The sequence below is a fragment of the Octodon degus genome, unplaced genomic scaffold (assembly GCF_000260255.1).
Source record: "Octodon degus isolate 3935 unplaced genomic scaffold, OctDeg1.0 scaffold00285, whole genome shotgun sequence".
NCBI classification, from domain to species: domain Eukaryota; kingdom Metazoa; phylum Chordata; class Mammalia; order Rodentia; family Octodontidae; genus Octodon; species Octodon degus.
In genome coordinates this window covers 568,080-580,308 of record NW_004524861.1, presented here as the reverse complement: position 1 = coordinate 580,308, position 12,229 = coordinate 568,080, and the positions used below count along the sequence as shown (strand labels likewise).

At 47.1% G+C, this 12,229-nt stretch overlaps 1 protein-coding gene across 3 annotated transcripts in view; it reads right to left on the bottom strand.

Annotated features, from left to right (window-relative positions):
- The window catches only part of Wdfy4 (WDFY family member 4), a 240,968-nt gene that overhangs the window by 213,530 nt on the left and 15,209 nt on the right, over window positions 1–12,229 (bottom strand). For all 3 annotated transcript variants that reach the window (XM_004646962.2, XM_023707249.1, XM_023707250.1), the window contains exons 2-4: window positions 10,160–10,394; window positions 1,673–1,787; window positions 677–783 (exon numbers count right to left, since the gene is read on the bottom strand). In XM_004646962.2, the coding sequence (XP_004647019.1) occupies window positions 677–783; window positions 1,673–1,787; window positions 10,160–10,378 (441 nt within the window). In that variant the 5' untranslated portion in view covers window positions 10,379–10,394. The remainder of the gene's footprint in view (window positions 1–676; window positions 784–1,672; window positions 1,788–10,159; window positions 10,395–12,229) is intronic.

Below are 12,229 nucleotides of genomic sequence, written 5' to 3'. Positions count from 1 at the left end.
CCATACTCCCTGCTCTAAGGAGCTGCCCCGGGCAGTTCCCCACCTACTCCCAAGCCATGCAGGGTCTCTGGGCCTGCTCTGCATGGGGTCTTGTCCACTTCTGCTGGTGGCCACAGCTACCAAGGACCACTTCCCCTGCAAGGACACAAGCCACTTATATCTTCAAAGGGCCAACACACCCAGCTCAGCCCACAGTGGGGCATTATGGCTCAGTATGTGGGTTTACTAAGAAATACAAAAAGAACAAAGGCTCAGAGAGGCTCTGGGTCAGAGGGAGTTAACACTTGCAAAACAATCTCTTGTCACTGCCATGGCACTGCCACAGTAAAACTCAGGCTACCCGAGGGCAGGGGCTCACTGTCACTGTGTGTTGGAGGCACTGGCCATGCTCCACAGCCAGGAAGTAGTAAGCATCAGCCCTTCACACCTACACTGACCCTACAATGGAAGGGCGATTGCTTCTGACTCCACAGTTGGACACAGCCAGGCAGCAGAGAGGTAAACTCTTGTCAGTGGGAACGCAAGATTCAAACCTGTATTTCAGATTCTGGCTCAGCAGCAGAGAGGGAGAAAGATGCAGAAATAACCAGAGAAGAGGAAGACACCTGGGGGTGTGCCACCGCTGAGCCGGAGCCCTCCGCACACTGGCAATGCGCGGCAGAGCCGCTGGACTCACCTCATCTGTCCCGGTGAGCACGTACACCGACTTCAGGAGCAGGTGGCCGTCCTGATCCGTGTCCCCTCTCCACCTCAGCAGCTGCCCGGCTGCCACTCGTGCTTCCTCTGGAACACAGCAAGCAGCAGGGACCTGGGCACCCCACCTCCTCCTACCTGGGGCTCCCCGTTCCCCTCTTGGGGGACCCAGCCCTGTACATGCTGAGGTCCCAGCCTGCTGCTCACACAGGTGGGTCTGCCTGGAGCACAGATTCATCGGGCCACCACCCCTACCTAATGGCCACTGCAGGGGCTCCCCCCGCCCTGCCAGTGAGAACTTGCTTCCTGCTGGGGAGCCTCCTCACCCAAGGGAGGGATCCCTGGTGGGCTTTGTGCTCAGGCTCCACCTGCCCCTCAACCCGCAGCAACCAACACTTTGTCCAGTCACAGGAGCAGAAGAGTGTAGGCCCAGAACTCCACAAAAGAGGTGCACTCTGGCCACTGTATCTTTACCAGGCTGAGCTCTCTGCAGTCACTGCCCTGGGGGTGCACCTGGGTGTGAAATGTGCCTGTGTGTGTGGCACTGTGTGTCTCTGTATGTCCCTGTCCTTGTGTGCGGACCTGTCTGTGAGAATCACATACATGTAGTACCTCTGTGTGACCATTTCTGTGTGTACTATGATTGTATTTGATCTGTGTTTTTCATCAGTGTCTGTAAGTCTTATGTGCGGGTGTGTCACAGGTCTATGTGCCTGCACATGTTTGCTGTCTATACATGCAGTGCATAGAGTGACTGCACCTGTATGTCTGCAGTGTGTGCAGTCTGACTGCTTGTGTCGGCAGAAAAGCTCTCTGACCCTGCCTTCGCCCCACTTTTCCCTCAGTCCCAAAGATCTCAGGGGTGGAGCAGTGTAGGCCCTGCTGTGGGCACCGCCTCACTGTGGGAGGAGGCCAAGACAGAGCTGAGAAACAGGAGGGCTCTGCCTGCAGCCTGTGCTCCCACAGGCCACCATTTTACCTGCAGGCTTCCCGGCCAGGGCACTCTGGATTTGTTGGGCAAGCTGGTTGGAAACATCTTCTGCCAGCTTTTGGAGACTGGGGAAGTAGACAATGCCCACGGAGTGTTTCCAGGCCTGGCGAGCAACAAACAGGACTGGGTCAGAGGTGTCAGCACTGCAAGCAGGGCTTGTTCTCTCCTGGCCAGCCCTTATGGAAGGCTTTCCTGCCAAGATGTGTCCATGAGGCCTCCCCATCACTCACCTCAGCTTCAGCCAGGATCCCACAGAGCGCCTCTCAGTGCCCGCTGAGCCCAAGATGCTCACATGCCATCTCGCCCACAGCTGCCCAGACACATGCTCCCAGTGCCCAGACCTCCCATTTGCCTCCCCTGATGGCTGCACCCGGTATCCAGACAGCCCTGCCATTTGCTCAGACACCTGACAGAAATGACAAGAGTGACCTGGCAGCCTCCTCCCTCCTTCCTTACCCTGTCAACTGCTATGTCTCATCCACCTCTTACACAGTGCTTTGTCCTTTTTCTGATGCTATAATGAAATCCCCGAAGCTTTATATGAAAAAGAAGGGCTATATGGAGCAGGAGATCCAGCTCAAGTGGCCCCATCTGTCTGAGATCTGTTGAGGGCATCTTGACTATGTCACCACATAGCAGAGAAGTGGACAAAGGGAGCCACATGCAGAGGAGGACACAGGGCACCAAGCAGTGGCCCCATGGGGTGATCACCTTCTGGAGACCCCACCTCCTAACTTCCTACACTCAAGACCACACCACTCGAGAACAAACTTCTAGTACATCAGCCTAGAGGACACACTCAGACCATGTAGAATCACAGCACACAGTTTTCAAATCTTACATGGCCATCTTTGCTTTAGTCATTCAATTAATTCCTTGAGATAAACTTGAAAAAGTAGGATTGCAGATTAAAGCTTTCTCAATGCTTTGGTACATATTGCTAGCTCATTATCTTGATGAAGTTTACCAACTTAGACTCCCTGGTCTCCATGTGAAGTTGAATTTTCCACACCCATGTGTGTGTTCTCATGCCTATTTATCTGTAACAAAAAAAAATCCTCTCATGGAAGAAAATCTAACTCATCTCTATGTCAGTTGTTTTGATTACCAGAGTGGATAAATGCTTCTCAGGCTTCTCTGAATCCCCATTTTATTCTTAGCCTATAAAGATTTGTACTGGTTTATATATTTAAGGAAAATCTTATATATTAGGAATTAGCCTTTGATCTATGACACAACTGCAGTTGTTTCAGTTTTCTGATCTCTCTGTTAACTTGTTATTATTTTGATTCAGTGAAATCAAATTTCTCAAGCTGGACCAAGCCCTTAGTTTTGCATTTTCTCTGCTAACTCTCCCACGCCTTTGAGGCCTGCATTCTCTTTATTCCCCCTTTCTGGAAACTGAGACTGAGCTGGAGGTGAAGCACACAGCGTCAGCATCCAGAGGTGGATGCGTTCATGAGCACAAGTCATGCCAAGCAGCACGTGCCTGTCTGAGAAACCAGTGGCAGCCATCTGAAGCTCGGTGGCCGGTCACCTACACGGCCACCCTAGAAAGAAAGTCTGCCTTCTAGGCTCAGAACTTCTGTGCGAAGATGATTTCTCTCCCCAGGAACACAAACACTGCTGCGATGTCTTTCTAACAAATACCCGTGCCCCCTCCCTGCACCAGCAAGCCCTTCGAAGACCAATTTGCAGGCAGTTGACTCGGAAGCATCTATATTGTCTCCGGAGCACTGGGACTCCAGGAGGCACTCTACAATAAAGCAAATTGGGCCACTGTGAGTTGAACAGTAATTGTACTCGAGCCAGCTTTCCCAAGGCCCCAGCTCTTTCCTGGGACTTTGCGGGCTCTTCCAGAGGTTACTTTAACTCTTTCAGGCCACCAGGGTGCTGTTCGATACACAGAGCTGATCATTTGCTGAATGGTACCATAGAGACCCCAAGAGTTAAGGCAGCTTCCAAAAGGCCCTAATTTTTTTCCCAAACTGGGACCTACACGCTGGGAGAATATTGCTCAATATTTTTTTAAAAAACTTATTTACTGACATTGTCTAAACTGCACCATCATGCCTGTGGCTGTTCCTCTTATGAAAGAAAGAGAAAATGATGTGCTAGCCTCTCAAGGAAAATGAGAATGAACCCATGCTTTTGAAGAGATACTGGGAGGAAAATCCAGAGTTTTGAATAGCAAAGAGAATCTGGCTGATTTTTCAGTCTGACCCTGATGTTACTGTTGCTCCCATTATAGCAGAGTCCAAGTTTGTCTTTCAGGGAGTTTCTGCCATTCTGAGCCTTTCCGTGCAGTTCTCAGCTAGTGTGACACAGTGGGAAATTTCCTTTATAAATTTAAAGGTTAAAAAGGCACACAAAAATGTAACTCTTTGATAGTCAGTTAGATCTGCCTTTCGTGCTTGAACAATTGAGCACATTCAACATGAATTCTGCACCACTGGATAGGTGGCCTAAGAAAAGGGATACACACACCTCTAAGGACAAGTAATTATGTAGAATCCTCCCTATGTTATCCACCACTATAGTCACCCATTGCTGCCTGAAAAGCCACCCCAAAATTGAGTGACTTAATACAGTGATGTCATCAATTTAGCTCATGGATCTGGAACTTGGGCAGGAGTCAATAAGGACAGCTTTCCTTTGGTCCACATGGCTGTGGAAGCTAAGCAGGGCCGAGACCACCTCTAAAGTGGCACCTGTGTGGCTGAAAGGTATTTCTGGCTGTGGGCAGTAATAAGCTCTAAGGTCTGGGTCTCAGTTGTTCTCCATGTAGACTTACTCAGTCCCATTCCACTTTCTCACTACGAAGCAGCCAGGTCCAGAGAGTGCATTACAAACAACAAGAAGCAGCCCCTCAAGTCTCCTGATGCCTGAGTCAGCCAGGCCCAGGCAAGCCATCACCAGTCCATCCAGATTTAAGGGGAGGGGACGCAGAGACCACAGATGGTGCTTGGAGGAGTGTGATCTGGTTCACACCACCACCACCCACCACACCCACACATCTCCCAGTCACCCACCATAGTCCCACCCAAGACTATCTGTTCCACACCCTGGGGATTTTACACCAACTGTGGACGTTTGCTGTCATGCTTCCTATTTTCTCTCCAAGCCCACATCCCAAGAGCCCTCTTCAGCCACTACTTCTGCAGCTCTAGCGTTGTGGGTGTCCATACCATAGACTATCTCTAAGGAGTGGGAGGTCCTAATGACTCCTCTTCCACTGAAGCAAACTCAATCCAAGACCAGGACCTGTCCATGTTCACTACTGGACACCTTGTGTGTGCGATCCTATGACCCAAAAGGCACTGAAAAAGCCAAGGTTGGGGGACTTTGGCCCATCTGGTCAGCAAAGGACAAGAGCCTCTTGAAACCTCCCTGCAGACACTGCCCTACACACTGCGAAGTCATCATCCCCACCCCGCTTCCTATATGATGCAATGAAGCCTTTTCCCTGTCTGCAACATCCTGGAGTCAGTCATCCAAATATCACATGGGTACAGGGTGACATTGTTTTTGCACTCAAAAGAAAAGTAAGGTCCTAGCCAGCAAAGTCATGGTTCAGTGAGTCACGGGATAGATAGAGAAAGAGAAACAAGACATGGCCCATCCCATACATGAGCGCTGAGCGAGGGAACCCCATGATCAGCAGTAGAAACCTGGAGTAGACTAGTTGGGTTCAGTCCACAGCTAACAACCTTGAGTACATTACTCAACACCTGCCAACCTCTTCCCTCATTTGTAAAGCAGCAGTACAAAGAGCTCCTCAGTGTTACCGCAAGGATGTGGAAATAGTCTACATAAAGTCTAGTTAGCCAGGCACAGCCTGGTACATATGACCTAGTTATTTCCAGCAACAGCAACTGCTAGCCTGGCTACCGGGGTCTACACGTTGGCCCTGCCCCTTGTTAACGTTTGAACTTTGGGCATTGTCTGAAGCATTTTCTCATCACTGGGACAAAATAACTGATACCTAGGACTTAAAGGGGAAGATATTTATTTTCACTCAGGTTTTTAGCCCATAGTTGACCAGCTGCAAGGTAGGAAAGCACAGCACAGGTGAATGGGAGAAGAAAAGCTGCTCAAGCTAAGGTGGTCAGGAAGCAGAGGAAGAGAAAAGGGAGGAGTCGGGGAGGGTCATAAACCCTTCCAGGTCACACCTCCAGTGATCTGCCGCTTCTGACCAGACCTTACCTCCTAAAAACAAGTCCACTCTAGCATCCCCACGGTCCTGTCCTTCCCCAACAGCCCTGCCTCTGAGCACAGGAGGGTCTTGGGGACCCACCAGTGTAAACCAGGAGAGGCCTTATTTCATCCAGGATCACTGCATTTCTCATATGGATGCTGCTCAATTTATTGCCCAGAAAAAGATCAAAATTGAAAGCCTGGTTTTGACTAAATGTATAGTTCAAACTGAACTGTCATGTATCAGCAACCATATGTCTATGGTTCAGGTAGCACCAGCCAAAGGCAGGACAGAGTCATAATAGAAAGAGCAGGCACCTGACCCCAGGTCAGGACTGAGGCACTGTGCAGCTTTCCCTGGCTTAGCACTCTGCTCTGGGGGATGAAAAGGAGCAAAGAGGAGCGAAGGCCGCTGTTCTACATGCAAACTTGGCTCATGGGTCACTCTGATGGGCAGCTCCCTGCTGGAGCTCCAAGTCCTTGAGACACTGTTCAGTCTTTATCACCAAGACCCTTGAGTGGATGAGCGATCTGCAACAATTTTTCAACCCAGCAGGCAAATGGAGTTAGAACAAGGCAAGGCCATCTTCATCCCCACCCAGGAGCTGACTGTTTCCATGGAAACAAAGACAGGAACAAGAGGAGAGGCCATCTCTGCTGTGTGTCTGGAATCAGCTATGGGAGAAAACCTAAGAGGAGAAAAATGTCTGAAAAGAAGTTTCCAAGGCAGCTAGAGTGGGCTACAGGAGACCAGGTCTATGTCAAATTTTGAGACTCCCTGGGATGCAGCAGGTGACAGCCACTGACGTGGGCCATGCATAGCTGTCAACCTCTAGCCACAACCCGACTTCACAGGTCAACCCTTCCACTGATGAAGAACCGGTTGTCAGTCAGGACTCCCACCTCAGGAATGCAGCACTTTCTAAGCAGCAGAAATAATCCAAAAATCTCTTGGGTTCATTGCTTTAGCACAATAAGTAATCCCAGACCATGTTAAAAAGAGTCAGGTGTAGGGTGAGCTCCATCGAGTAAAGTAACTCAAGGGCTCTTTTCAACCAAAGTACTTCAGGACTCTTACAATCACCCAGGAGTGTCAAATCTCAAACCCAGCATGGTTTCCATGACAACTAATCTACACATAATGCTCTGATGTTAAGGGTTTCATTGCATGTGAAATTATATAATTTTTTTAGATCCTGATATTTTCAAGGGAGCCCTTCATAGACTTCTTTGAAGAATACCACTTTTCCATTATAAAATCCAGGACAGAATGGTTACAAGCTTGATTGCTTGCACAAGGGCTTTTATTCTAGTATTCTCAGGCTTTGCATAAAGCTCTGATTCTACCTGCACTATACCTCTCATTTCCCCCACCTTTCTTCCTAGCAGCACCTCTTAATGAAGAAGGCTGAGGGCCAGGACAGGGTTTTATTGGTCAGAACTGAAGAGAAACAACAGGTTTGTAGGCTTTGCAGGACTTAATAAAAGCATACAGATATTAAGGAAATGATGAGAAGCCCATAATATTCTGCCTCTACAGGGCTCATCAGAGGTGGGCTCCAGGGATCTAAAGTGAAGGAGATGGTGTCAGCAATCCAGGAAGCAGCAGATGTTGGAGCAGCAAAAGAGGTTGGAGCGGCAGCAGTCAGGTACCAGGACAGTCGAGGCCAGGCAGCTGCAGGAAGGTGCAGGCCTCATCTTCACTCAGCCTGTCTTCCACCAAAACAGTGTTGATTTCCCCTCACAGGTGAGGAACCTGAGGTCCTCAGTACTGAGCTAACTTGACCTAGAACGCACAGCTAAGGAAGGGTAGAGCCAAAGTCAAATCCCTGCTCTGTGCGACCCGAAGGCCTTTATACTCAGCAGCAAGACAGCACAGGCTTGATGACTGGGTAGGCAGGGACACCAGAGCCAAGCCAGAGCTTGGTGATGAGGGCCTCAAGTGCCAGCACCACAGGCAAGATACTGTAGATGATACCAGCTAGAGAAAGTGCACGGGAGGTGGGACTGAGGTAAGCAGAGAACTCTAAAACTATCTTCTATCTGAAGGGACACCTCGAATTCTAACTCTGACCCACTGCTGAGATTACTGCATCTGCCAAGTGTGTGCAGAAAAGTTGCAAAGCAACCACTGTTTAATTCCTATAATTTCGTTTAGTGAAACTCTGCATTATTTCTTTTGTTTGTGTTTGTGGGGGTGGAAGTATCAGGAATCTAACTCACAAGCACTATCCTGCTGAGCTGTATCCTCTCCCTGTATCATTTCTAATATTATTTTTAAATTTTTTTTATTCTCTTTAAAAAATACTTGAAAAGTTTAAAAAGCTGGAAATCTGATTTTCACTTTTTTTTTGTAAACCACCTTACCTGGGGCATTTTAGGACAGCAATATGAACAGACCAAGAGGACTCCCTTCTGAACAGCCCATCAGAGTCCCTTGTGTGGTAGTGGAACTACCAACCTCGGTTTCCACTCCTTCCAGAAGTGACCCCAAATCTCCATCTTACAGATTCAGAGGTAAGAACTGCAGGGCATCTCCAGTTAACGGGGCACTAGTGCGTATTTCCAAGTAACTTGAACGTTCTGCACCTTCTCTCCGCAGATGCGACAAGGGCTGATATGACAAGTGCTCTAATTCGATTATTTATTACACACGGTATCCACGTATTGAAACAGCACACCACACCCCATGAGCACGTACAATTATTATGCATCAGTTAAAGACCAGTCTATAATGTGTATGGAACCAGAAGAGATCCGGATCAGCCGAAGCAATCTTAAGAAAGCAGGAGCCACCGCAATTTTCAATTTTAACTTATATACTGCAAGTGTAGAGCAGCAAAAACAGTATGGAATCAGCACAAAAATAGACACGTGGACCAGTGGAACAGATAAGGAGACAGAAACACCCCCGGGCACCTACAGCCACCTGATTTTTCATAAAGGTGAAAAAATATGCGTGGGAAAAAAGATGGTCTCTTCAACAAATGGTGGTTGGGAAAGTGGTTACCCATGTAAAGAACAATGAAATTAGGCCCCTATCAGTAGCCGTGCACTAAAATCCAATAAAAACTGATCAAAGACCTAGATATGAAAGCTGACTTTGAAACTACTGCAAGTTAAAAGGGGAAAGCAATTGAAGCCATCTGGGCAGGCAAGGACTTTCCGGACAGAATTTTAATAGCACAAGAAATAACACTAAGAACCAACAGTCAGGCCTACATCAAATTAACAAGTTTCTACACGGCCAAAGAAACAACTGACAGAATGAAGAAAAACCTATGGCAAAAGCAAAAATTGTCAGCTGCAGTGCTGAGAAAGGAGTAAGGTCTGGAATACACAAAGAAGAAAAAAAAATATAGACTGACAACACATTTTAAAAATGCTCAAGACAACTGGAAAGAAGTACTTCTCAAAATGAAAAGTACAAATGACCAATAAGCACAGGAGACCCGTGTTCACCACCTTCAGCTCATTGGGAAATGCAGACTAAAACAACTCTAGGCAGCCCTCTCACCCACCTGAACGACTGTCACCAGGACCACAGAGGGCCACAGAGCCTGCTGAAGAGGCAGAAAGGAGAAAAGCCTCTATGTTGTCGGTGGGAGTGGACAGCAGCACAACCACTATGAAAATCAGTGTAGAGATGCCTCAGAAAACCGGAAGTTGAGATTGTCTTCAACCCATCTATTCCTTCTCTGTGTATGTTCCCGACTGTGTTAAAGACAACTCTAATGGTATTCACACCCAAGCTCATAACAGTGCAATTCACAGTCACTAAGCTCTGAAAACAGCAAGATCCTCATCCACAGAAGGAAAAAGAAAATGAAGAGAGGTATAGATGTAGATGGGGATGGGGGTAGGGATGGGGCAGGGACAGGGACAGGGATGGGATGGAGATAGAGATAGAGGTAGAGATAGGGGTGTCAGGTGATATAGGTCAAGCACAAAAAGCTAAACATCATATGATTTCTTTCTCTTTATATTAGGGAAAAATTATCAACAAATTAGATTAAAATAAGAGCAGACTTTTTGAAATTAGAGAAAGGATCAGGCCTAAAGAAATCAAAAAATAATTATATATATAATAATTATATAATATATATAATATTTATATATATTATAATTACATAATAATTGTTATATGTATATATATAATTATTTTTTGATTCTATATATATGCCAATTGCCCAAAAAGAATGTAACCATCATGTATTGGAAACATATACTGATTTTTTAATTTAATTTTAACTAAAATTTTATCAAAGGAATTCTGACCTTTAGGAACAGGGGGAGAAGATTCAGCAGGCTCCTTTGATGTTCTTCTGGGGTCCCGTGTGGCAGCTGCTGGTATTCCAGAAACTTCCTTTCCAGCGTGTCCCAGAGGGCCGTGGGGCCAGGGCTCTGCCCTCCGTGTGGGGAATCGGGCTGCCCTTCCTCTTGGGACCCTGGGTCCTCAGCGCTGTCTTCAGCCTTTGAAAGTTCTCCAGTCTCCATACTTGACAAAGCAGATCTGAATCCAGAGCAAACAAACGAAAATAAAAAGTCTTGCCGGCCGCGTCACTTCCTGGCAGCCGCCTGTGGGCTCGAGCCCTGTGCTCATTCAGCTCAGTTCCTCTGAACACAGTTCCTCTAAGAACCTGAAACTCAAATGAGGAAGGCTTAAAAAAAAAAAAAAAAAAAAAAAAAAAAACAGAGTCAGATGGAGATGAAATTAACATGCAACTGACAAGCCACGGTGTGCGAGGCCAGGCTAGACTCGCTCCACAGGCTCGGAGAGACGGCTAAGCTTGTTGTCCTCGTGGGGAGGCAAACCCTCAAGGCCAAGGCGAATGGGCGACCAGACTTCAAGTCCAAATGCAAGCCTTGAGTACTAAGGCTTCTGGCTTTATTAATTGCTTCATAATTTAAAAGTAAGTAGAAGAGATGAATAAGTACAAGGGCTGATAGAAACAATACAATGTGTATTTAAGTTTCTAAAAACCATTACAGTAAAAGACACAGAGCCATGAATCCCTCTTAAAGCCCTCCCCGCTGGTTCGAACGCACTTCTGCCATCATTTCTGTCACCTTCTGAAGCAGTTCTGTAGGTCTCCTTCTGTGAGCATCGTTGGCAGGTATTGTACAACTACAAAGAACGTGGCTGCCACAATCAAGGCAAACCTGCAAAAATATCATAGTGTGTCCGCAACTACCGTATTCACCAGAGCTGGCATGACGGGACTTCTGGCTCTTCCCCAAAACCAAAATGATCAGGAAAGGTTTTGAACTGATTCAGGACATCAAGGCAGCCATGACAGTGTACCGAGGCAGTCATGAGAAGGACTTCCAGAGCTGCTTCAGAAAGTGCCAAAAAACGATTGTGATAAATGTGTTTAAAATGCAAAGGGATTAACAGCAAAGTGTCTTTTATTATAATAGTTTTTAATCAAAACATTAACCATATGTTTCAGTCATACCTGGTAATTTACCAGTATTTGTAAAGGCATATAATTCTTTTTTTTTTTTTCATATATTTGGTACACGGTCTACACAGCTTGGACTCACAGTGATCCTCCTGTTTTCAGCCTCCCTAGTGCTTGGATTACAGGTAGGCACCACCATGGCTGGACCCAGTAGACAAAAATAGCCAAGGCCCATTCCCCAGATAGGTGACCTTCACATTCTACCTTTACTTATGTCTTCAACTTCATAGTTGTCCAACTGTTTGGGTGAGTGGCAGTGTAACAGAGGTTTGGAAATAACTCAGTGGTCTAAACGCCTATCTGGGAAGCACAAGGACCCAAGTTCGATCCCTAGTACCAACTGCCATGCTGGCCCTGGAACCCTGGGTGTGCCATGCTGGCTACCAACACCAGGTGTGGTGGCACACCCTGTAATCCCAGCTCTGGGGAGGCTGAAAACAGGAGGATCACAATGAGTCCAAGTTGTGTAACAAGACCCTGTACCGAAATAAGTAAATATTTTTTTTTAATTCAATGCTGTCATGTGGGAATCTATCCACAACCACAGGGTGGTGATCAGAGGGACATACAGAGGCAGGTCACCTGCGGTCTTGCTCCTGCTGCGCAGCAGAGCAGGCACATCATGCTGTATGTCTACATCAGGCATGTATTCCTTGGAGACTAGAATGGGAGCTAATCCTGTGTCAGCTGGGAAAGTCAACCATTCTCCCTTGAAACTTTCTCGAACTCTGAGTGTACAAACCTGTGTGTCCCTGGCTTCTCGTAAATCACAGGTGCTTCTTAACTCAGACATCATCTCTTTAATGAGTGAACAAATTGTGGTATATCCGTACTGTCCAATACTGCACAGCCCGTGCATATGGAATGCACTTTTGACACACAA